Consider the following 22,882-nt stretch of genomic DNA (forward strand, 5'->3'; position numbering starts at 1 on the left):
TGGGTATCATGACCAATTTCCTAAATCGATTCAATTTATCACGTCAATCGATTAATCACTATTTTATTTGATTCAATTTGATACGATTCAATTCAATCTTAAATAATCTCTTAAATAATGAAAATGGCTCAACTGTGTTACAAAATGCAAATGTACTTTATTTTTTCTCTTCACCATAAACAACAGGTTTTAAGTGCAAACTTTTTTAAATTGAGTGGCAGAGATAGCTGGCTGTTGCTCTAGAAATCGCTCCAGCATGTCCAGTGCACTGTTCCACCTGGTCACAACGTCTATTGTTAGCTTGTGTGCTGGCCTCTTTATTTTATATATCTTTATGGCCCACGGAGAATCTGCTGGTAATGTTAGTGATTCCCTCAGTTTCATTTGTTTTGCCCCGGATGGCTTGTTGTCGGAAGCTAACATTAGCGTAGTGTGATACCTTGTGAAGTGATTTTTGACGTTTGTAGTATTTCTACAATAACTGATCCCCGCTTGGCAGATTTTGCAAACCACTTTGGTTTTATCCGGCTCTTTATCCTTTGTTGTTTTAAATGCGAAATTGTCCCAGATGGTCAGACTTGAGTTGGACGGCTTGCTGAGTTGAGTTTTACCTGCGTCGGCTAAACGTGCCACTGCTGCACCACGCACAAGACTACTGGGGTCAATTTCATAGGGAAAAATCGATCTCATGCCTTATGAATCGATATTGCAACATTTTATAAAATCGATCAAAATGTTTTTTTTATTTTTTACACAGCCCTACGAGTGATGTTGCCTCTTTCTCTCCAAAGCGAGTTGGAGATGCGCACGGGTGGATCCACTGTAGCCTACATGCAACATATTAAACTGGCTCCAAAAGATCAGGGGTATGTGGAGTTTTAAAGAAATGTATAACATTAAAAAGCCTTTATATATTTTAAAATAAATTATGTATGGGGGCACCACTGAGCATTTATGCTTAGGGCACCCAAATGGCTACCAGTGGCCCTGAGTCTTGTGGCGTTGAGTTGCCAAAGTTTATTAATCAGAGTGAGCCTTTGGATCCAACTCTCACACCTGCTGTAGACCGAGCTATGATCTGCCCTACCACTGGTGTAACCTATAACACCACATAGCATAGATTATAGTCTGCATGTGCTTTAGACTATTCACCTTTGCCGCCATACGACATAATCCTTCTTCTGGTTGTATTAGTTAACATAGGGCTGCCTACCTCGAGAGAATATAAATTCTACACGGACTAAAAAGTTGTTTTCGGGCTGCCCAGGGAATTGGTGCATTGTTGACTCAGCCACTCAAACATTGGATATTTTACACAAATAAAGTACTTTATATCATATTTTAGCGAGAATTTTCCCTCGTTCTCCATTTAAACCAACAGAGTTCCTGCTGGACCGGACGTGCGATTACAATGGTAGTGGCAATCACGAGAAAAATGGTGAAACAGTGGGCGAGGCCGAATAAGATTAATAGTGTATTGTAAACTGCTGCAAAAGTCGCTCCTCATTTACCTCCCTGCGCAGAGCACAGGCTGGGTCTTTTTATACTGGGGCAGATGCTCCAGTAAAAGCTGACTCCCCTCATTTGTAGCTAAAGCTATTTTATTTAACACTTTCACCGGTTGGGACAAGAACAACCCGTTTATTCGCCTGGCTTCATTCTCTCTCGTGTACCTCCTTTAGGCGGCTGGCCAAGGGGCATCTGGTTGTACCTCTTTGGTACTTTCTTTCGCATTGCACCTTTCTGGGCCTCTGACAGTCGCCATGATCTTATTTTGCCGTGTTCAGCGTGGTGGTTGGGGCTTGGTACCCATTTCCTGTTAACGCTAACTCACCCCTGGCCTGGCGTGCTGACTCCCCCTTGCTGTAGCATTTGTGTTGTATCTCATGTCATCCATTTCATATGCTCTCATTTGCTCTCGTAAGAGGTAGGCAGTAGCGCGGAGGGTCTTTCCTTAGGACCCACTGATAATAAACAAATAATAAACAAATAAACATAACGACCAGAGAACAATACATGTAAACATCAAATGAACACAAATACAAACGTAGTCTCGGCATATTTTTTAGAGCATTGCATTCGCTCCCTGATTGCACCCTGCATCTCTAAAGGGGCCTCCACACCGCGGCGGCCGACGCGTCCAGCTTACATTCAAAGTCTATGTAAACGCGCGTCGAGCACGTAGGGCGGGATTTCTTAATTTTTGCGGCGCGATTGGTGAGTTTTCTTACGCTCTCAACGCTTTGAGCGCGCGTATGAGGCGGCCAAATCGGCTGGCGTGACATCAGATTTGTTCAGCTCGCCACAGCAGATGCGCCGCAGCAGCCAATCAGAGATGACGTCCTACGCACGACCCGGAAAAAGACCCAAAACAAACCCTGCAAGATAAAAAAAAATCCTTAAAACGCAGCAAATAATGGAGCAAATAATGATATTGACTAAACTCTGCTCAGCTCTGAAGTATATGCGGGTCCCAGACGGGCCCCGGAGCCCTTCACTTCCGCTTTTGGACTTTGTAAAGTTAATAAACCAAAGCCATGGTCCGCCATTAAACTCCATTTACACCACGAGAAAAGCAACACAGCACAACTCCTCCACTGCGCATGAGCGCAGGACGACTCGGACGCATGTCTGCTGCGAGTGTATTTTACATGAGTCCGTCGCGTCGAGAATGTGCGTCCGATGCGTTTGTCTTTCTAACGTACACGCGCTCAAATTCTGCGTCGGGCGCGATTCGGCCGCAGCGGTCTGTACGAGGCTTAACAGTTATTTCAGATCCTTTTTTCATCTTTCCTCCAAGTCTAACGTAATGCAGATAAAAGCATGATCACTGCAAAAGAGATTTGATATTTTATTGCCTCCATGATTCGTTTAATTTACACATTTGATTAAAAACATGTGAATCTGTGTTTGTGGCGCTGACTTGTGGCTAATATAGCACAAAACACAAGTGTGACTGGGAAGCAGAGTTTTGTGAAAGAGCAAAGTGTTTTGTGCTGTAATGCATTGTGAAATCATTTTGCAGCATTGGCGCCATGTGCCGTTCACTTTAGCCTCCGTGTGTTGTTCTCTGTACTCGTTCTTACAACAAAACTCCCAGTCACACTCTTGTGTATAAAATACACCGCTCTCTCCACTGTTGTGCTTTGAAACAACCAATACATCCATGGAAATGGCACATGGACCACGATTGCTTTCATGTCCATTCTGAGCGACACTATATCGCGCTGCATTTTGCATTTTATTTCACACAAGAGCACTAATCGGTTCAGAGATTAGTGCTCATGTGTGTTCCTCCAGCAGTATTACAGCGTGATATTCTTTATCCGGGCTGGCGGAACCTCGTCTCTCTGTGGGTGAAGAGTTGCCGTGGGACACGTTAGCCATGTTAGCTTGCGAGGCCTGCAATTTTTCTAATGGTGAAGTGGGTCGGCAGCTTTGTTGATTGGACCCGTAGCTTGTGTTATCCGTCACAAGCTAAGTTAGCTAAGGCTCTTTTCACATTTCTAAACATTAGACGTTAGGCTGAGCAAAATAATATGCCTGTTTACCGTAACCCGACCGACCTGGTATGAAACTAGCCGACTGAAATATCAGCATTTTGTTGAAAAAACGTCAAAATCTTTTATTTTTCAATTATTTCGCCAACTCACCGACCGGTCTTTCCTGAACCGCCGTGTCAAATATTTTTTATCATGCTGGTAAAACCTAACTTTCATCCCAAAAGACTGATGACGCACAGCGCAATGCATGTGCGATTTCATATTCAGTCCTCCGCATGCTTCTGCAATATAACAGAACGCACAAGGATGACGTTATATTGTCTTTAGCAAGTTAGTTTACCTCTGTCGGCGCCACTGACCTGTCCATAGTAATGTCACGCTCTGTCAGGGTGTGAAATTTGACTTACGCAATGCATTCTGGGATTGAAACACGCCCAGCAGCGTCATCACAACAAACATGGTGGCGCCCATGTCCCCCGTATGTTCCCCCCGCTCGCCTTCGCTACCAAAATAAAGGATAGCGGCGTACAAAAGGTCAATTTGAAATATCTTAAAATCGTGAGATTTAGCCTCCTGATCGAGTTGATAGACGTTTTCCGTCATTGACTGACCCCTGGCGGTCACTCCGACTCAAAAAATGGCAAAATTTGGAGCTTTTTTTTTTGCCTTTTTAAAGTAAAAAAAATAAGAATTTGCCTACCGACCGATCCACTTGAAAAATGTTGACTCGGATTACAACAAACAGACAATTTATTTGGGGTAGCCTTAGTTAGAAATACAGTAATTTAACATGGAGCGCTAAACTTTTGGAACGTTAAACTACTGCCATTCGCGCTGGTGACCGGGGTTCAAAACTCACCCTTGCTTTTTAGTTTTTTAACATTTGCAAGTTTAGACATAAAAACACCAAGTCTGCTACTGACATTCAGTATTATAAAGCAGGCATTGATTTTTGGATTCAAAGAATTTATTTGTGGCCATCTGTATAATAATTGAACTAGCCCAGCTCATTTGAAATACATTTAAATCTTGTTGTAAATAACATTTACAGAATTTCTACCAGTTTAGAATTTTGCCCACCAAGCAATTTTAATTTGGCAATGATATGAAAATATATTGGCAATACCAAACAAACTGAAGCCTCAAAAACCTAAAACAGTATATGCTAAATTCTAATACAACTTTAAAGAAGATGGACTGGTCTGATGTGCTCCTAACTGGACTAGGGACAATCATAGTTTTGTGAAGCAGGTTATATGCCTCCTTCTGTTCATATTTCAAGGCAAATATCATTGACGCATGTTTAAGAACTTGCTCTCGGATTAAGAATATAGCAGGTTCCTAGGTTGTTTTCCATGAAGTGTCAATAACCTTTCAATCTCCTCGATGTGAGCTTTTGCTCCAGGTTTCCTCTCGCTCATGTTTTGTCTTTTGTTAGTGTATGTATGGGTGTGACTCACTCTTTAGGGGCTGCTGTGATTGTAAATGAAACTTTCCACAACGGATTCCAGTCCAAGAATTGTGCTTTAAAGGGGCTTTTATACTGTATATTGTCTTCCACAGTATGGTATTATCTGTATTCATCTTGCATTTACTCAATTACAGAACTTTACATTTCTCTAAAATATCTTGGAAAACATTGGCAACAGGTGTTCCTAAGATTTCTATGCTATACTTTAGATCAGTGGTCCCCAAATTACGGCCCACGGGCCACATCCGGCCCGTTGGGCCTTTCAATCCGGCCCACCAAACTTGTCCAAGTTATATTAAAATATGATTTAAAAAAAATTTTGTTTGTTTTTTGTTGTAGGCTTTATTAGACAGTAGATAGAATGAGAAAGAAAGGAAGGGGAATGATGAGAGAGAAAGGAGGACATGCAGCAAATGTCGGAGTAGGGATTCAAACACGCGATACTGCGGCTGGCCGTACCTTTCGCCTGTAATGCCCACATTTCCCCAAGAGATGGCCACTGTTCCCTCTAAGCTGCGCGCACAAGAAAATCTATGGCGCGCGCACAAGAAAATCTATGGCGCGCACCTATGGCGTGCACTGCTCGCACAAGAAAATCTATGGCGCGTACTGCGCGCACAAGAAAATCTATGGCGCGCAGAAAATAAAATTCACCACAAACGGCCACTGGGGCCAATCAAGCAGGAAGCGCAAGTGTTTGACACACTGAAGAAGACTCTTGTGGACAGTAGAAGCACTGTCCAGGGGACACGTCGTGTTCTCTAAATTTTTTTTTCAAAAGGCTGTGTTTTATTACAGTCAGAAACATATTCACTGAGAAATTAGTCTTATTAGTCCCGAGGCGCAGCGCGGGGTGCGGGCACGTTCAATAGACAATTGGCGTGTCACAATTGTGTAAATGAGACTTTCTTGGCCAGACCTGACTCACGAGTCAAAAGACAAAATGTGCATAATTATCTGGACCATATTTCTGTGTAAATATCATGTCTCAACTCACACAGGTAAATCAGCTCACAGAGAGTCATCAAGGACAGAAGGGACACTAGAGACAGCTTTGATTTGTTCTAAAGCAGGACTAAAGCGGAGACCCGCGCACCGCGGGTGCGCCACGGGACACCCAGTTTAATAACCCTTTGGGGTCGACGGCGAAGGGTTTGCGTGTGCAAACATGGTCGGCTTTTAGGACCGCGCAGCATGAAAACTAAGTCACGTAGACGGCTGCCCGAAGCTACGTCTGAGTGATTGTTTCATGTAAATCTACCCAATAAAACCAAAGTTATGATCATTTCAATTCCATTAAAAAAGTGCGTCAAAATATGCGCTCTTTTATGCACGTAACTTTGTCGTCTTTTGTGATAAAAAGGATCTGAAAAAAACGTTAGCTTGTGCTAACCCGGATGTTCAGGATGCAGTCACATGACAAATAGTCAAAGAGAAAGAACGAACGAGAGGAGTCAGTGCTGTTTTTGAGTAGTTTTGGAGAATTTTAGTATTTCAAGTATTTTATTGGCACACTTCCTGTTGATCAAGATTAGACCTGGTTTGGTTTAGACCTGGTTTAGTCTTGTTTTAGAACTGGGTTAGACCTGGTTTAGAGTTCCTTCTGAACCTCACTCCATGGAAGTGCAAGGCCTGTGATGTGGCTCTCTGTTTTGAGAATTAGCTCAAATAGGGTTATAATAGAAAAACGCCTGTGGATATACCTACTTTTTATTGTCAATAGTTGTTTATTGCCAATATATATCACAATGATATTTTTATATGTTCATATTTGCAACCTGTGGTTCAGTTTGAACCGTTTTAAATGCTTGGTTGAGCATGTTTGAGGGTTTTACAATAAAAAAAAAACATAATTTTTCTAGACAGACTTTGTGTTTTCTGTGTGTGTTTAGGTCACGTATGTGGAAATAGTATGTCAAAGTGAAAAACTAACTAACTGATCATATAGGTGAGGTCGTGCTGAAAAAAAAGATACCGAACATTTCTTTATGTAGTATATCAAGGCAAAATTGAAGGTACCCAAAAACGGCCAAAAAAGCTCCAGACCCCGAAGGGTAAAAGACGCATCACTACCTGTTAGTTTCATTGTAGGTGCATTTCCACTCTGAGAGAAATATAATTGGCGATATGAGTGGCACAGTGGCAAAGGCGCTCTTTGCCTCCCAAGAAGGAGATCATGGGTCCGATTCCCAGACCAGACCAACATCACATGATCTCTCTGGGTGGAGTCTGTATGTCCTCCCCCTGTTACCGTGGGTTCTCTCCGGGTACTCCGGCTTCCTCCCACCGTCCAAAGACATACATGTGTTAGGCAAAATTTGTGACTCTAAATTGGCCCTAGTGAATGAATGTGAGAGTGAATGGTTGTCTGTAATGTCTATGTCTCTATGTTGGCTCTGCGATGAGTTGGCCACTGTACAGGGTGTACCCCGCTCAAGGCCCGAAGTCACTGGGATAGGCTCCAGTCACCCGCGACCCCGAAAGGGAAACAAGTGGTAGAAAATGGATGGATGGATTTGAGAACGCAGGCGGTATTTTGTCCCGTACACTGACGGAACTATATTATGATAGATCAATGCGCTTAGACACGCGGAAAGTGCTGCTCTCATGAGGACGAGCCGCACGCGGCTGCAGGTGAGCGGTAGGTGCGTTTTATGATTGATACGTGGCAGGACTATTCGGCAGTCCACGCCACGAGGAAATGAGACTCAGATTTGGGCCAAAAAAATCGTCCATTAAACCATAATTTAATTTTATATTGTTAAGCTGATACCAAAATAACAGTTTTTTTTCACAAGCAGGTCTAGTGTGTTCAACGTGTATCAGCTGCATTATCTCCACTGCACCAACCATTATTTGCAGCGTTGTCCGTCATGACTGCTGGGTCTTTGCTGGTCAGTCCCCCACTCCTGTATGGCCCCCCACTCCTGTATGGCCCCCGTCAACATATTAGCTATATTATTAGCGGTGTGGCTCGTCAGGTCACTGTCAGGTACGACTGCGTTGACCGTGATGTCCAGGTGTCATGCCGACTCTCTCTGCAGATTCGGCATTGTCGTTTAGGATGGCATATTTTCACACACACGGGATAACTTTCTGTCAGATGTTTACGTTGCACCATAACGTAGTGTGGATCTAGCGCATGAACAAGCCGCTTGAAGCGTTCGTTTTGCACTACCAAGTACGGGTGTAAATCTTTGCAGACAAAAGTTGCGATGGCCTCTGTTATCTCTGTTATGACCACCGGAGAATCGGCTGGTAATGTTAGTGATTCCCTCAGTTTCATTTGTTTTTCCCCGGGCGGCTTGTTGTCGGAAGCTAATGTTAGCGTAGTGTGATACCTTGTCAAGTGGTTTCTGAAGTTTGTAGTATTTCTACAATAACTGACCTGCGCTTCGCAGATTTTGCAAACCACTTTGGTTTTATCCGGCTCTTTGTCCTTTGTTTTAAATCCGAAATGGTTCCAGACGTCAGACTTGAGTTGGAACGGCTCGCTGAGCCGAGTTTTACCTTCGTCTTGCACGCTTGACAAGCGGACGTAAACGCGCCACTGCTGCACCACGCACAAGACTACTGGGGTTAACTTCATGGGGGAGGAAATCGATCTCATGCCTTTTGAATCGATATTGCAAAATTTTAATTACATCAATCCAAAATCGATTAAATCGATTTTCTTACCCAGCCCTAATCTTGTCAGTGCTAATGTATTTGATGAACACTTGTTGCTTTCTGTATTTTCATAGGTGTTCAATTCAACAACATCCGAACTGCTCAGCCGTCATCAAGTTGAAATCAAACAGAGCTTCCCCAAAGAAGGGTAGGTTTCACTATGCTATGAAATTGAAAATAATATTTTTTTATTTTTTACAATAACTGATCATTATTTTCAGTGCAATCGGAATGTATTCACATTTTGTTATGTTACAGCCTTCTTCCAAAAAGGATTACATTTCATTATCGGCCTAAAATTCTACCAACGATACCCCATAATGACTATGTAAAAAAATGTAGCTAGAATATTTTGTAAATGTATTGAAAATAAAAGAACAAAAAAGCTCTACAGCCTCAAATATAAAACCTTTTATTTATACAGGGAGGGCCCTTGAGAATAACCTCTCATTTACAAGAGCCCCTTGTTAACACATAAAAACATTTACACAATTACAAATTAAACAAACACAGGATATACAGATACCAATAAAACATTAATATAATCAACAAATAAATAAAACAAAAACAAATCTATAAAAAAACAATGATAATTTGAACTGAGGGTAGTCTTTCAAAAGTGCTTTGAATAATTAAAATATATAAAATTATTTTGTTTAAATTGCCTTTGAGTTTCATTCCATAAGCATGGAGCAAAGGTCCTTTTAGCCTTTTTTCCCCCTAATTCTGTTTCGATTCTCTGACTGTGAATACATATGATGTTCAGCAAGCATGTTAAAAAGTCCAGTAAACGTCCAATGAGCGCTTTATAAATAAACAAAATACAGTGCTGTTCTCTTCTCGCATCCAATGATTGCATCCTACTTTAGAATATAATTCAGTGATGAGAAGGGATGTCACGGTATACATTTTATAGTCGCTATTATGAAATGTCACGATTTTATGAATATTTACCATTATCAGCAAAAACAAAGGAAACATTTATACTGTATTTTTATATGTATAAGATTCATTTCCCTACCCCTTTAATACAGCATGATATACATGTATGCTTATTGGCCCCTCATTGTAACTCTTAAGGATTATATAATTTATTAGTGCGATGAGCTCCATGATAACGGCCAGGCTTTTAGACTTTGAGAAAGTAACTTTCCTTTGGCCAGCAACAAACTGCTTTGTGAAGAATAACTAAGCCCCAGGGCCCAAGATGGCGCCCCATTCAAGTCAATGGCAGCTAGTTACGTAGGTTACGTACCATGTGATTGTGCTGACCAATCAGAGCAAGAGTTACTAGAGCAGCACAGAGCCCAGTGCGAGATGATAAAGCGAAATATTAAACAACCCAAAAAAGTTAAGAATTGCCGCTATATCCAGTGTTCTCGCTGGTTTGAGTAGGCGCTAGCAAAAAGTACTTAAAATGCCCGCGGTGCGCGCACGGTTATTTTAATACCTGGCGGTATCTTTTCAGCATGGCGGGTACCGGCGGCCGCATGGCGGCATCTTTTGGGCATGGCGGGTGCCAGTTGCAGCATGGCTGGCCGCCATGCCAAAAGCCCTCAGCGAGAACACTGATATCTGACATTTCTGAAAGCTCTAGGTGCCCTGTCAGAGTACTTATGCTGACACTAGTGTGGACTTCGGTCTCTGTGTTTAACCTGTTACCATCCGCCTATTTCGCCCTGTGCACAATGGTTGGACATACCCAAATGGCATTGCTTATTAAAGAGGATCTTACAGCCCACATGTGAATCATCATTAGAAAGCTTAGGTCTGTGCATATGGACACTGTCAGGGCTTCAGAACTTACACTACAGAAGCCCAAACATAGAAAATGCATCCTTTTTTTTTTTTTTTGTCTCGCCTGAATATTGTGAATTTGTAAAGGTCTTGAGCAAGACATACTTCATTGTGTGCTAATGCTGTTCACTGTACATGCTGTTTATCTTAACAACAACTGTTTAAAGTTTCAGATCTCTAGGAACAGGCATTTTGGTGCTGTTAACCTTTTTGTATCAAAAAGTATATTGGTTATCCAAATGTGCCAACCTGTTTTACTACAATTTTAGCTCCTCTATGATAATAAAACAAACATTTTGATGTTTTGTAGAGCACTAATACCTATAATAACTGCTAAAAACAATGTATGTGAAAATGTGTGAATTTGAGTTTACCCATGAATTTCCCATATGAAGGTGAAAGTTTTATTTTTTTATTTTTTATTGGTATAATAATTACATATATCTAACACAATGGGCGTCCAAAGGCTAACAAAATCAAAAAAACGTGATGCGTAAAGCCTCATGCTGAAAAAAACTGGATGTTTACTGACTTTGCGCATCTGAATTGTACACACAAGCTCTGGCTCTTTCCTAAAACCCACCCACTGTTTGAAAGCTTGGCGCCTTGGCTAAAATAATGTCAATCATTCTGTTCTACGTCATCTTAAGCCGACGCTATGTACATGTAAACAACATCGCATTTTTTTTCCCGGAGGCTGTATATAAACAAACCCATGGACTAAAAAAATTGTGGATGGTCTCATTCTGTAGCTAACAGTGTGAGGAAAAGATTGATGCCAAACACCATCTTTTAACTTAAACGGGTCATCTTAGGCCATTTGCCGAAGACAGAAAAGTGGCTAGAAAGTCAATTCCGTAGCAACATTATGGGGGATACTTTCTTTTGGTGTTTTCTTAAAGGTAAATACTTGAGGTAACATGAAAAAAGTTCCACAAAGTTCCTGCTGTTTTTGAGAAATAGCCCGTTGAAGTTCAATAACTAGTGAAAATTGGCACTTGTGGCATTTTTACTGGCATTAAAACTACAGATGCAGGCAAGATAGAGATACAATTTTTTGTTTACACATCAAGGGGCAACTGAAGTTTAGATATATAAAACCTCAGACTGATCTGATTAATATTAAGCTTACACCAGTAAGTGTAAAAAGGGAAAAAATTGCCATTTAGAAACTATTTTAGATTTTGACAATTTTCATCAAACCTGAATAACTTTTCTCAAATCCATTAACAATACCAATACCAACAATACAAATGAAAAACTAATAATGAATTAAAGATATATAAAACTTTTAATAATGAAATATGACTGGCACTTGATAAGATTACACACAGGTCTCTGAGGTCAACATTCATTTTAGAGCAATGATATATTTACATTAATCTGTTTCACTATCTTCTGACATGACAGCTGCATCATTATCCTGAGGTTTCCACATGCACAAAGTTGCTAGCATTTTGTTGACTTGGTGGATGAAATTATATCCGTGGGAAGTCAGCTTGTAGTCTTCTCAATTGATAGCTCCTGGAAAATAAATAATTAATTAAACATCTTGGAAATTGTGTGTGTGTGTGTGTGTGTGTGTGTGTGTGTGTGTGTGTGTGTGTGTGTGTGTGTGTGTGTGTGTGTGTGTGTGTGTGTGTGTGTGTGTGTGTGTGTGTGTGTGTGTGTGTGTGTGTGTGTGTGTGTGTGTGTGTGTGTGTGTGTGTGTGTGTGTGTGTGTGTGTGTGTGTGTGTGTGTGTGTGTGTGTGTGTGTGTGTGTGTGTGTGTGTGTGTGTGTGTGTGTGTGTGTGTGTGTGTGTGTGTGTGTGTGTGTGTGTGTGTGTGTGTGTGTGTGTGTGTGTGTGTGTGTGTGTGTGTGTGTGTGTGTGTGTGTGTGTGTGTGTGTGTGTGTGTGTGTGTGTGTGTGTGTGTGTGTGTGTGTGTGTGTGTGTGTGTGTGTGTGTGTGTGTGTGTGTGTGCGTGCTCGCTTCTTGAGGCGTATGATTCAATGTAAATCAATGACGTATTTGTTTTGTTGAGAAAATATTTTTTGAAATGACGTATAACTTGCTGGTATTGACAACGAAAATAAAAGTGATGTAATGGTTTTCGCCCGAGCGCGGGTGGGTGGGCGTGAACAGGTTAACGGACTAGCCGTTGAGCATGTTTATCCAGTCTTGTAGACACGCTGGGCTCTGTCCGACATACACACACGTGTGCGCATGCCGCCGTGACTCGCATTGCGCCTGGATACATTTCTGTGGTTTACCACGGATTCCAAAAACCCCACGAATAACCCATTGTGCCCTTAAATAATTGCGATAATTTAAACGTTTTTTTGCTGTGAGTTCTGTATCATTCTCCTGTAATGAACCTTAATGCTGAATGAAAAACTGAGTTCAGAGTAGGGATGTTACAATTAACTGTTTTTTCAATCATCCCACTCTGTGTGAGTAGTTTTGTTTTTATGCCACTGCGTCATGAGTTTACAGGGGCAGAGCAAGGCACCTCACCGCTGACGGCTCTGGAGCGTAAAGTGGCAGCTCAGCGCGAGCAGAAAATGGAGCCACGCAATGCACGAGATTGAAGGAGGAGAAAGAGGGGGAGAGAGAGAGAGGATAAGATAAAATAAGATAATCCTTTATTGTCCACACATGGAAGATATTCCAGAGCGTAATCTTACCTATAAATGCTTTTTTATTCTTCACAAATCGGTTTGTTGTTGGCGTGAGCCAAAGGATAGTGACTTTCTCAAAGTTTCAAACCCCTCCCCCGAGCGTTACCATGGAGTTCATCTCACTAACAAATTATATAATGCTTAAAAGAGGGGCCAATAAGCATTCATTTTACTAAATTACTTAATCAATTTGTGGCAATTAAATTTTATTTTTTAAGTACTATGCTGTATTAAAGGGCAGAGAAATTAATTGCTGTAAAACCGAATTTTCCTCTAAGGAATATTTGCAAGTTTAAACATGGAAAAAAATACAATATAAATGTTTCCTTTCATTTTGCTGATCGTAAAATTGTGATATTTCTCCTCCTGATAATCATGACTCTAAAATTAATACCGTGACATCCCTCGTTCAGAGGTTTTATTACTTTGCTGTCAAATGCATATACAGTGAGGAAAAAAAGAGGTCAATCGTTTCCTGTAGTTCTTGACCAGGTTTGCACACATTGCAGCAGGGATTTTGGCCCACTCTTCCACCCAGATCTTCTCTAGATTGGTCGGGTTGCGGAGTTGTCGCTGAGCAGCACAGAGTTTCAGCCCCCTCCAAAGATTTTCTAATGGATTTAGGTCTGAAGACTGGCTAGGGCACTCCAGAACTTTGATATGCTTCTTACGGAGCCACTCCTTGGTTATCCTGGCTCTGTTCTTCGGGTCATGGCCCCATTGATTCTCTCCTCAATACAGTGTAGTTGTCTTGTTCCCTTTGCAAAAAAGCACTCCCGAAGCAAGATGTTTCCACCCCCATGCTTCCCAGCAGGGCTGGTGTTCATGGTATGGTACTCCTCCTTCTTCATCCTCTAAACACGATAGTAGTAGAGTAGAGTAGAGTTTATACCAAAAAGTTCTATTTTGGTCTCATCTGACCCCATGACTTTCTCCCATGACTCCTCTGGATCATCCAGATTGCATTGGCAAACTTCAGACGGGCCTGGATTTGTCCAGGAGACCCATGTGTGCGAGGCATGATATTTTTTTTTACTATTTAAAAAAAACAAAAAAACTTTTTGACCTGTAGGCTTTATCAGATAGGACAGCTTTTAGCGTGAAAGAAGGGAGGACATGCAGTACATTGTTGGAGGCGGGAGTCGAACCTACTACATTGCGGCCAGCTACACCTGGAGACCATGTGTGCTGCGCCTTAACCACCCGACCACGACGTAAGGCATGATTTTTAACCATGGCGGCGTATTATATTACAGTAATTAACCTTTGAAACTGTGCTCCCATCTCTCTTCAGGTCATTGACAAGCTCCTCATATGTAGTTTTGGGCTGATTCTCGCATTGCACCTGCGGTCGCTGTGCCGCGGGACTAATTAGACTAATTTCTCAGTGAAAGTATGAGACCTATTTTCCTCACTGTATATAATATCACCATAATCCAGCACTGAAAGAGAAGCAGCCTTTCTAAAATTTTTAAGTAATGCGCTTTTTATTTCAAAAGTATAATAACAATCTGGCTTTAATATTATGTGTCAGTTCTTGTACGTGTTTGTTGAAAGAGTGTTTATGATCGATCCAGATGCCCAAGTATTTCTAATTGTATACTTTTGCAATCCTATTGTCAGTGTAAGAATAGACACATTTTTTGGATTAGAATGACTTTTGAAGAACAGCATACATTTTTTTTTACTTTAACTTGAAACAGTTTTAAATTAAACAGTTTTGATGGATGGAATTAAAATTTTATATATATATATATATATATATATATATATATATATATATATATATATTACATTACACTACACATACATACATACACACACACACACACACACACACACACACACACACACACACACACCCCCCGCTCCGCTCCAAAACATTTCTATTGAAAAAGGACGTTTTTGCCACTCTTCCAACTGGATTTGGAAAGCGTTTAATCTATCAGTTGGCTCCACTTGTTTCTAAAGAAATGAAGATGATTGAAAACCCCGTCGTCCTTGTCATATCTCCGCTGTTAGCTCTCATGGAACAACAAGTAACGGAGGCAAATAAACTTGGTGTTACAGCGATGCAACTCGGGGTTAATACAGAGGAAGACATCTGTACCGGCAGACCGCAGTTGTTGTTGGGCAGCCCAGAGACTTAGTTGCTAAATGACAAATGGCGACGCTTATTGTCCACCCTGACGGACCTCATCGGCATCGTTGTTGACGAGGTTCATCTCACCTACAAATGGTAAGTAAATCTTGAATAATGCTATTACGAGTAACTGTAAGAAGTGTTGAAGGAACGCCATGTTTCGTATTAAGCATTTTAAAATCTGTACTGATATAATACTATTGATATTATGTTACGACACAATCCCGAGCTCTATTAAGCGTCTTGCAGACTCTGTCTGATCACAGTGTGCTGACTTGAACCGTTTGTGACTTTGCAGGGGACAAGCTGAGAGAAGAAGTTCCTTCAGGGAGAGCTTTGCCAACCTTGGTGAACTACGCTCCATTGTAAAATCTGGTAATTCCTATTAATCAATTAATACAATTAATCAAAATAAACTGTGCCAGAATAATTTTTGTTTTAGTTCAAGTACCATGTTCTATTTCTTTACTTTCGGAACAAGCTGTAAAATCATTCAATTGTAAAACACAAATACAATTAAAATGCAGCAAAGCAATGTAAATAAAAGAAAGTATCAGTTTAAGATACAGTTTAAGTTCAACCTGTTACCATCCACCTGCGCGCCGGTGCGCATTTTCCATACCTCAAATATTCTCTTACTTCATCACTTTTATTTACGTGGTCAATACCAGCAAGCCATACATCATTTTAAAGCTTTTTCTCTCAACAAAACGAATATGTCATTGATTGAATAATATGCCCCAAGAAGCAATTGCCAATAGTTTGTGAGAAAGTCTCAACTTTCACAAACGCATGTCCTACCTGTTTGCTGTTTATGACGGACGAAACGGCTTTAATTCTGTACATCCTTGCTCAGTCTGTCCGTAAGGAACCATTGAAAAACAATATCCACTTGTATTTTTCCTGAAGTTATCCGATTGAGATATTGTCAAGTAAACAAAGTTTTCTTGGTTGACAATAGTCAGGATTAAGGCTTGTCCGACGCATTTCTCCGTCCATAACAAATAACCTGTTTGACTTATAAGATGTTGTTTGGCATCGATCTCTTCCTCAGACTTACCTACAGAATGAGACCATCCATTTTTTTCTGTCACCGGGTTTGTTCTCTACAGCCTCCGGAGGGAAAAAATGCGACGGTTCCGACGCGCGAAGCTAACGTGTTTTTAGCCACATAGCTAACGTCAGCAGTGACTTAGCGGACTTTGACATATTATTCTAGCCAATAAAAATAGCTTTTGAATGGGGGGCGGGACTTAGAACTTACTCACACAGAATAGTCCCTGTTCTCTTGCGTAACAGCTGTAAAGAGGAGGAGAGGAGGGGACTAGATTTTACGCATCACGTTTTCTGATTTTATTAGCCTTTTGGACGCGCATTTTGTTAGATATATGTATTATTATATCAATACAAAAATAAAATAAAAATCATTATTTATTTATTTTTTTCACCTTTAGCATATTTACACCTTTTCACATACATTGTTTTTAGCAGTTATAATGGGTATTAGTGGCCTACAAAACATCAAAATGTATGTTTTATGATCATAGAGGAGCTAAAATTATAATAAAGCAGTTTGGCACAGTTGGCACATATTTGGATCACTTGTTCCGAATATACTTTTTGATACATAAAGGTCAACAGCACCAAAATACCTGTTCCCAGAGATCTGAAACTTTACACAGTTGTTGTCAACAAGATAAACAGCATGTACAGTGAACAGCATATGTACACAATGAAGTATGTCATGCTCAGGACCATTACAAATTGACAATATTCAGGCGAGACTAAAAAAAGGATGTTTTGTTTATGTTTGGGCTTCTGTAGTGTAAGTTCTGAAGCCCTGACAGTGTTCATGTGCACATATGCAGAAACTAGAAGGCCTAAGCTTTCTAATGATGCATCACACTTGCATGTGGGCTGTAATTATCTTATCTTATCTTAATATCCTCTTTTAATAAGCAATGCCATTTGGGTATGTCCAACCACTGTGCACAGGGCGAAATAGGTGGGTGGTAACAGGTTAATATCATAACTGCTCTAAAGAGACTTGTAAAGCATAGATTTACTAGTAGAAAGTAGCTACACATAGTCAGTTTAAAACAGAGTTAAGTTATAGTGTTTTACTGTAGTGTTGCAATAAGATATGCAAGTTAAGTTTAGATGAGTGTGCTTATTAATTATTCATTTCTCTGTTTTAGGCACACCCATATTAACTTATTATACTAACAGCTACTGCAGACATTGAATCAAGGGCAAGAGTGAAGAGACGGCTACACATGGAAGAGGCAACATTCATCACAGCCAAAGTCCAAACAGGGAGAACATTAGACTTGGACTGAAAAAGACACTGGACCCGTCACTGGACTGTGAACTGAATTGTGGAAGAAGTTAAAAAGAAAGGACTTGACATGTGTCCTATCCTTGTTTATGCTCTGACACTAAAGGAGGTTGGCAGAATATATTGCTTTTTGAAAGCCGAACTAAATCAATATGCTTGGGTTAATCAGGATCTCCAACAAAATCCAGAGAACTTGCTCATCAGTATGTTTCACAGTAAAACCCTGCCACAGAACAAAACAAGGGTTCTGTCTTCTCTAAGTGGACAGGGGAAATGTAGAGTAGTAGTTGCTACAACTGCCCTTGGAATGGGTTTAAATTTCCCCAACATATCACATGTTGTGATGTATGGTTTACCATAAGATTTGGAAGCTCTGGTTCAAGAAATGGGTAGAGCAGGGAGGAATGGTATACCATCCCATGCTGTTATTTACTCTGTTACACAACACACAAAGTTAGATGAGTCGGTCAGGAGTATGCTAGTGACATGCAAAAAGTCATGTTTCAGAAAGGCTTTGTATAGTCATTTTGATGAGCAGGTCACAGAGGTTTCACCCGGTCACTAATGTTGTACCTATTGCCACAGCATATGTTTATGTCACCCACAGGGTTGTAAAGAGTCTACACCTGTGTACGAACCGTGTCAAAGTGAGATGTCAACTTTAGCTAAAAGACGTGTTACAGAGGATGACATTGGGTTAACAGAACTCTTGGTGCAATATCAAAGTAGTTTAGTTGAGGAGGGAACACATCTGTACACGAGTACAACAGCATGCACAGGCTTTGGATCCAAGCTTATTGATGCTGTTGTAGAAAACAGCACATACATTTTTGATGTCGATTTATATTGTTAAGCATCTCCCTGTGTTTCAAATGCAACATGCCCAAAATATTCTTAGAATACTAAATGAAGTATTTAATGATATTGAAAACTGTCCCGTTATGTCCATAACAGCAGCCAAAAGCCTTCCCTTGGATGTTGATTTCACAGGATATGTTGACGAAGACAACACCATGGATCAAGATACGCCTTCAAGTCGGAGTTCTGAATCGGGGGTGACAGCTCTTTTAAGTTCAGACTGAGGGTGGTAGAATCAACAATTACAACAGTACTCACTCAAATGCAGCTTTGTAATTTTCGCGGGTCTTTCCTTCCTGCTGCTGTCAGACTTTATAACAAACACTGTTAGTCCTGAACACTCGCAATACTGTCATATTCATGTGCAATTACTGTTGTGATTCATGTGCAATTACTGTCGTGACACATATTCATGTGCAATTACTGTCGCGATCACATGCAATGGTATTTATTTATTTGTTTTATTATTTTTCCCTCTCCATCCCTTGTTGGGAAATGGGAGGTTTTGTCTATAGGAGTTTTTGTTTATAAGAGATCTTCTATTGAGAGTGTTTTTCAAACTTCCTATGAGTGATCTGTTCTTTTCCTGTGTATCTACCTCTGTATCTACATGCGTTGCAACAATGAAATTTCCCCATGTGTGGACAATAAAGGATTATCTTAACTTAAATAAAAATGTATTGTTTAAAATGTTATCTTATCTTCTCTTCCTTAAACATGTTCCTTTTATGACAGGTCAATAAATGTAATAAAAGTATTGCATCTATATAATGCTGTTCACTTAATTACCTTAACAGTCAATTTGGTAAATTAACTATAATCAAACAGGTTCTCTTTGAAGATAATGAATCGGGACAGTTGCTTAGCTACGAGCCACATTCAGAATTCAGATAATTGTCTTTAAAAACAGTTAAAGTCAAGCCCGTATTTATTATGCTGAAGCCGAGGAAAAAAGAACACGGCTTTGAATGTAGCAAGCTAAAGCGGCTAATGCGGGCTACAGTAAAAAACAGTAAAAAAAAACGAAAATCACAAATATTTTTTTTTTACCCGTGGTCGGATCACATATGGCTATAATGGCAACATCAGTATCTGGGCTTTTGATCATAACTGAACTCGTCATTTCTGCAGCATGTTTGGCATGAAGCAAAAGACGAGTATCTGCCTCCTCATGATCGCAAGTCAACTCAGGGACGTGAGAAAAAGTGGTTTGTTAATTTCATGGGTGATGAAGATGTCAATGGGACTTCTTAGACAACTCATCTGCATCTTTCCATGATGTATAAAGGCTCAACCTTGTGTACTCCTTATAACAGAAACGGTGGTATCGTACTTCAATCGCAACACAGTCTTGTCCACGTATATACAGAAGCACGGATTCATCTTTTTTCATTTCTGTGGCCATTTGTAAGCTCCCTGGAAAAAATAACAAGAATTGTCATAAACGTTTGAATATTGTTTGAGATTGTTTTTCTAATTTTTATCTCCCTCTTGCTTGAGTTGCAAATACATTTTAATAGCAGTGGATGGAGAGAAGAAGACAACCCAACAAGTTTACAATTACTGCTAGCTAATGACAATATGATAAATATGTTGAAAAGTACAGTACAAATTAATATGAAATTATCAAATGTCCTCAGAAAAAAATCCAACTTACCAGCAGTTTTAGTTTCAGCCAAAGCTAACTTGTCAATTAATGTCCTTGTTCCAGCTTTGACATAACGTTTATCCTTTTTTCCAGATAATACAAATCTTCGGTAGCACATTAGGTCTACTTGATTTGCTGTTTGTAGCTGAGCAGCTCGAAGATCGTAATTTCTTCGGGGTAGATGATGTCATAGCACTGCCACTAGCCGTGCTAGCACGCATGCGTTTTTCAGCACTAGATAGTCTTTTTTGTCTATGAACGTTATGTAGCATGTTGAGTGGAATCCAAGTCTATTGGCAATCTATAAATTGGGCCATGAAAACGTGTTCATCTTGCTCAAGCGAGTCAACAACAAATTGTTCGTGATGTTTACAAACGGACTTCGCAATGTTGCGCTCATCTCCGTCTATTTCTAACCATCGTTTGGCGTTTTCAACAAGTCTCCTCCACCGTACTCCAGTCAGTGGTTGTACATCTTCGTTTTGAACACTATCTCGATGTATTATGCAGTCATACTCAGGAGAAATTTGGCGTTTTCTTTTGCGTTCGGGTGAACAGTGCTCGGAGTTCTCCGGCCATGTTTGTTATGGTCACGCCTCCGCGATGGTGATAACTACTCGTTGATTGGTCGCCGTGCCGTGGGAAATGCGGTACAGATTTCTGTTTTAAAACTCTTATACCTCGAAAAACAGGAATTAAATGGAGAACTTTTAGATCTTGGATGATATAACGATGGAGAATTCATTTCAATAGTTCGATTTTACACCCTCGTCAGCGGGAACAAACTTGCATGCTAGAGAAACCTGCATATGGCCTAAAAGGGAAAGGGTTCATTCAGGCTGATATGATATGGTTTTAGTGCCCCCAATACTGCATTTCCTGTACATACAGTAACCCTCCAAAAGTAAAGAAAGACCATTGCCTTTTTGCCTTCTGAGAGAGAAAAACGTTGAACTGAACAGCAGAGGTGGTAGCATGAAATTGTGCATCTTGGTGTTCTGATTTAAAATAATCAGTGACAAAACAAACTTGTACGTGTGAGGCTCAAACTCACAACCCTGAGATCAAAAGTAACAGTCTCTATTTGAACATGTGTGCTTTTTGCACTGCTCCTTCTGATATGATTTAGGGGGGACCAGGCGCAGCCCTGCCTGACCCCCTCATTCCAGAGTCAGTGGGAGAGTGGGTAGAGAACCCCACATTTTTTTTATTAGATCATTGATTTGAAATATGTTTAGGACTTTAAGTAGATATGGCCAGCTAACAGAATCAAAAACGTTTTCAGCGTCCAGACTTATTATTACTGCTCTGTTTTGTTGTTCCTGTACTTCGCTCATTATGAATTTTGCAGGGAGGTGTCGAGAGCTAGATCTCAGTACCGTATTTTCCGGACTATAAGTCACACCTTTTTTCATAGTATACTTTATATACTTATACTCAGGAGCGACTTATATGTGATATTATTTTTTATTCTCACACCTGCAACCTTATTTCATACTCCAGTGCAACTTATGTTTTTTTCTTCTCTATTATGTATTTTTAGCTGGTGCAACTTATAGTCCGGAAAATACGGTACAATACGCATCTGAAGCAACAGCTCTCAAATAACAACCCCGCCTCTGTGTGGAGTAGGCTCCGGCGCCTCACCAATTACAATTCCAGGGCCCCCCTTTCCGCAGACGACCGAAAACTGGCCCAGCAACTCTGCCCTTCTATTCTAGATTTGACACCCCCTCCCCCGCTGTGGCCACCTCTGCCTATTACGGAAATCCAACCCCCAAAAAGCTGCTGGGCCAGACGGTGTCACTCCCAGCCACCTTAAGACACTGCAGGTGAGCTGGCCCCTGTCTTCACTGGCATTTTTAACACCTCCCTGGAGTCATGCCATGTCCCAGCCTGCTTCAAGTTGTCCATCAATTTCCCTGTCCCCAAGAAGCCCTGGATCATTGGACTTAATGAGCACCTGGTGGTCCTCCCCCACCTTAAGTGGTTCACCTCCCCCCTGCTGGACCCCCTGCAATTCGCCTACAGAGCCAACAGGTCTGTGGACGATGCAATCAACCTGGCACTCCACTTCATCTCGCAGCATCTGGACTCCCCAGGAACCTATGCCAGGATCCTGTTTGTGAACTTCAGCTCTGCATTCAACACCATCCTCCCTGCTCTGCTCCAGGACTGGCTCTCCCAGTTCAACGTGCCTGACTCCACCTGCAGGAGGATCACTGACTTCCTAACGGATCGAAGGCAGTGCGTGCGGCTGGGGAAGAATGTTTCAGACACTATCGGCACAAGAGCTCTTCTCCCTGTACACAAACTGCTGCACCTCTAGCCACGACTTCATACAACTGATCAAGTTTGCTGATGACACCACCCACTGGTGGCTGATGGAATTCAACGCCCAGAAGACTGTGGAGATGATTGTGGACTTGGAAAGCCACAGCCCCCCCAGTCCCCCCTCACTATCACCGACTCCCTCATCACCACCGTAGACTCCCTCCACTTTCTCGGCACCACCAGGCCCTCAAGTGGGAGCCCACCATCAGCTCTCTCATTAATAAGGCCCAAAAGAGGATATACTTCCTGCGACAGCTGAGGAAAGCCAAGCTGACAGCAGAGATGATGGTGCAGTTCTACACGGCCATCATTGAGTCCATCCTCATCTCCTCCATCACCGTGTGGTACGCTGGAGCCACAGCCAGGGACAAACGGAGACTACAGTGCATTGTGCGCTCTGCTGAGAAGGTGATTGGCTGCAGACTTCCATCTCTGCAGGACCTGTACGTCTCCAGGACTCT

General features: G+C 41.1%; 1 protein-coding gene across 2 annotated transcripts in view; it reads left to right on the forward strand.

The window, feature by feature from the left end:
- LOC140361165 (glycerol kinase 3) overlaps positions 1–22,882 on the forward strand; it is a 90,650-nt gene that overhangs the window by 4,634 nt on the left and 63,134 nt on the right. For both annotated transcript variants that reach the window (XM_072446884.1, XM_072446876.1), the window contains exon 2: positions 8,718–8,791. In XM_072446884.1, the coding sequence (XP_072302985.1) occupies positions 8,718–8,791 (74 nt within the window). The remainder of the gene's footprint in view (positions 1–8,717; positions 8,792–22,882) is intronic.

The sequence above is a fragment of the Eucyclogobius newberryi genome, unplaced genomic scaffold, assembly GCF_026437365.1.
Source record: "Eucyclogobius newberryi isolate DKJ021-1_F unplaced genomic scaffold, fEucNew1.0.hap1 SCAF_1, whole genome shotgun sequence".
NCBI classification, from domain to species: domain Eukaryota; kingdom Metazoa; phylum Chordata; class Actinopteri; order Gobiiformes; family Gobiidae; genus Eucyclogobius; species Eucyclogobius newberryi.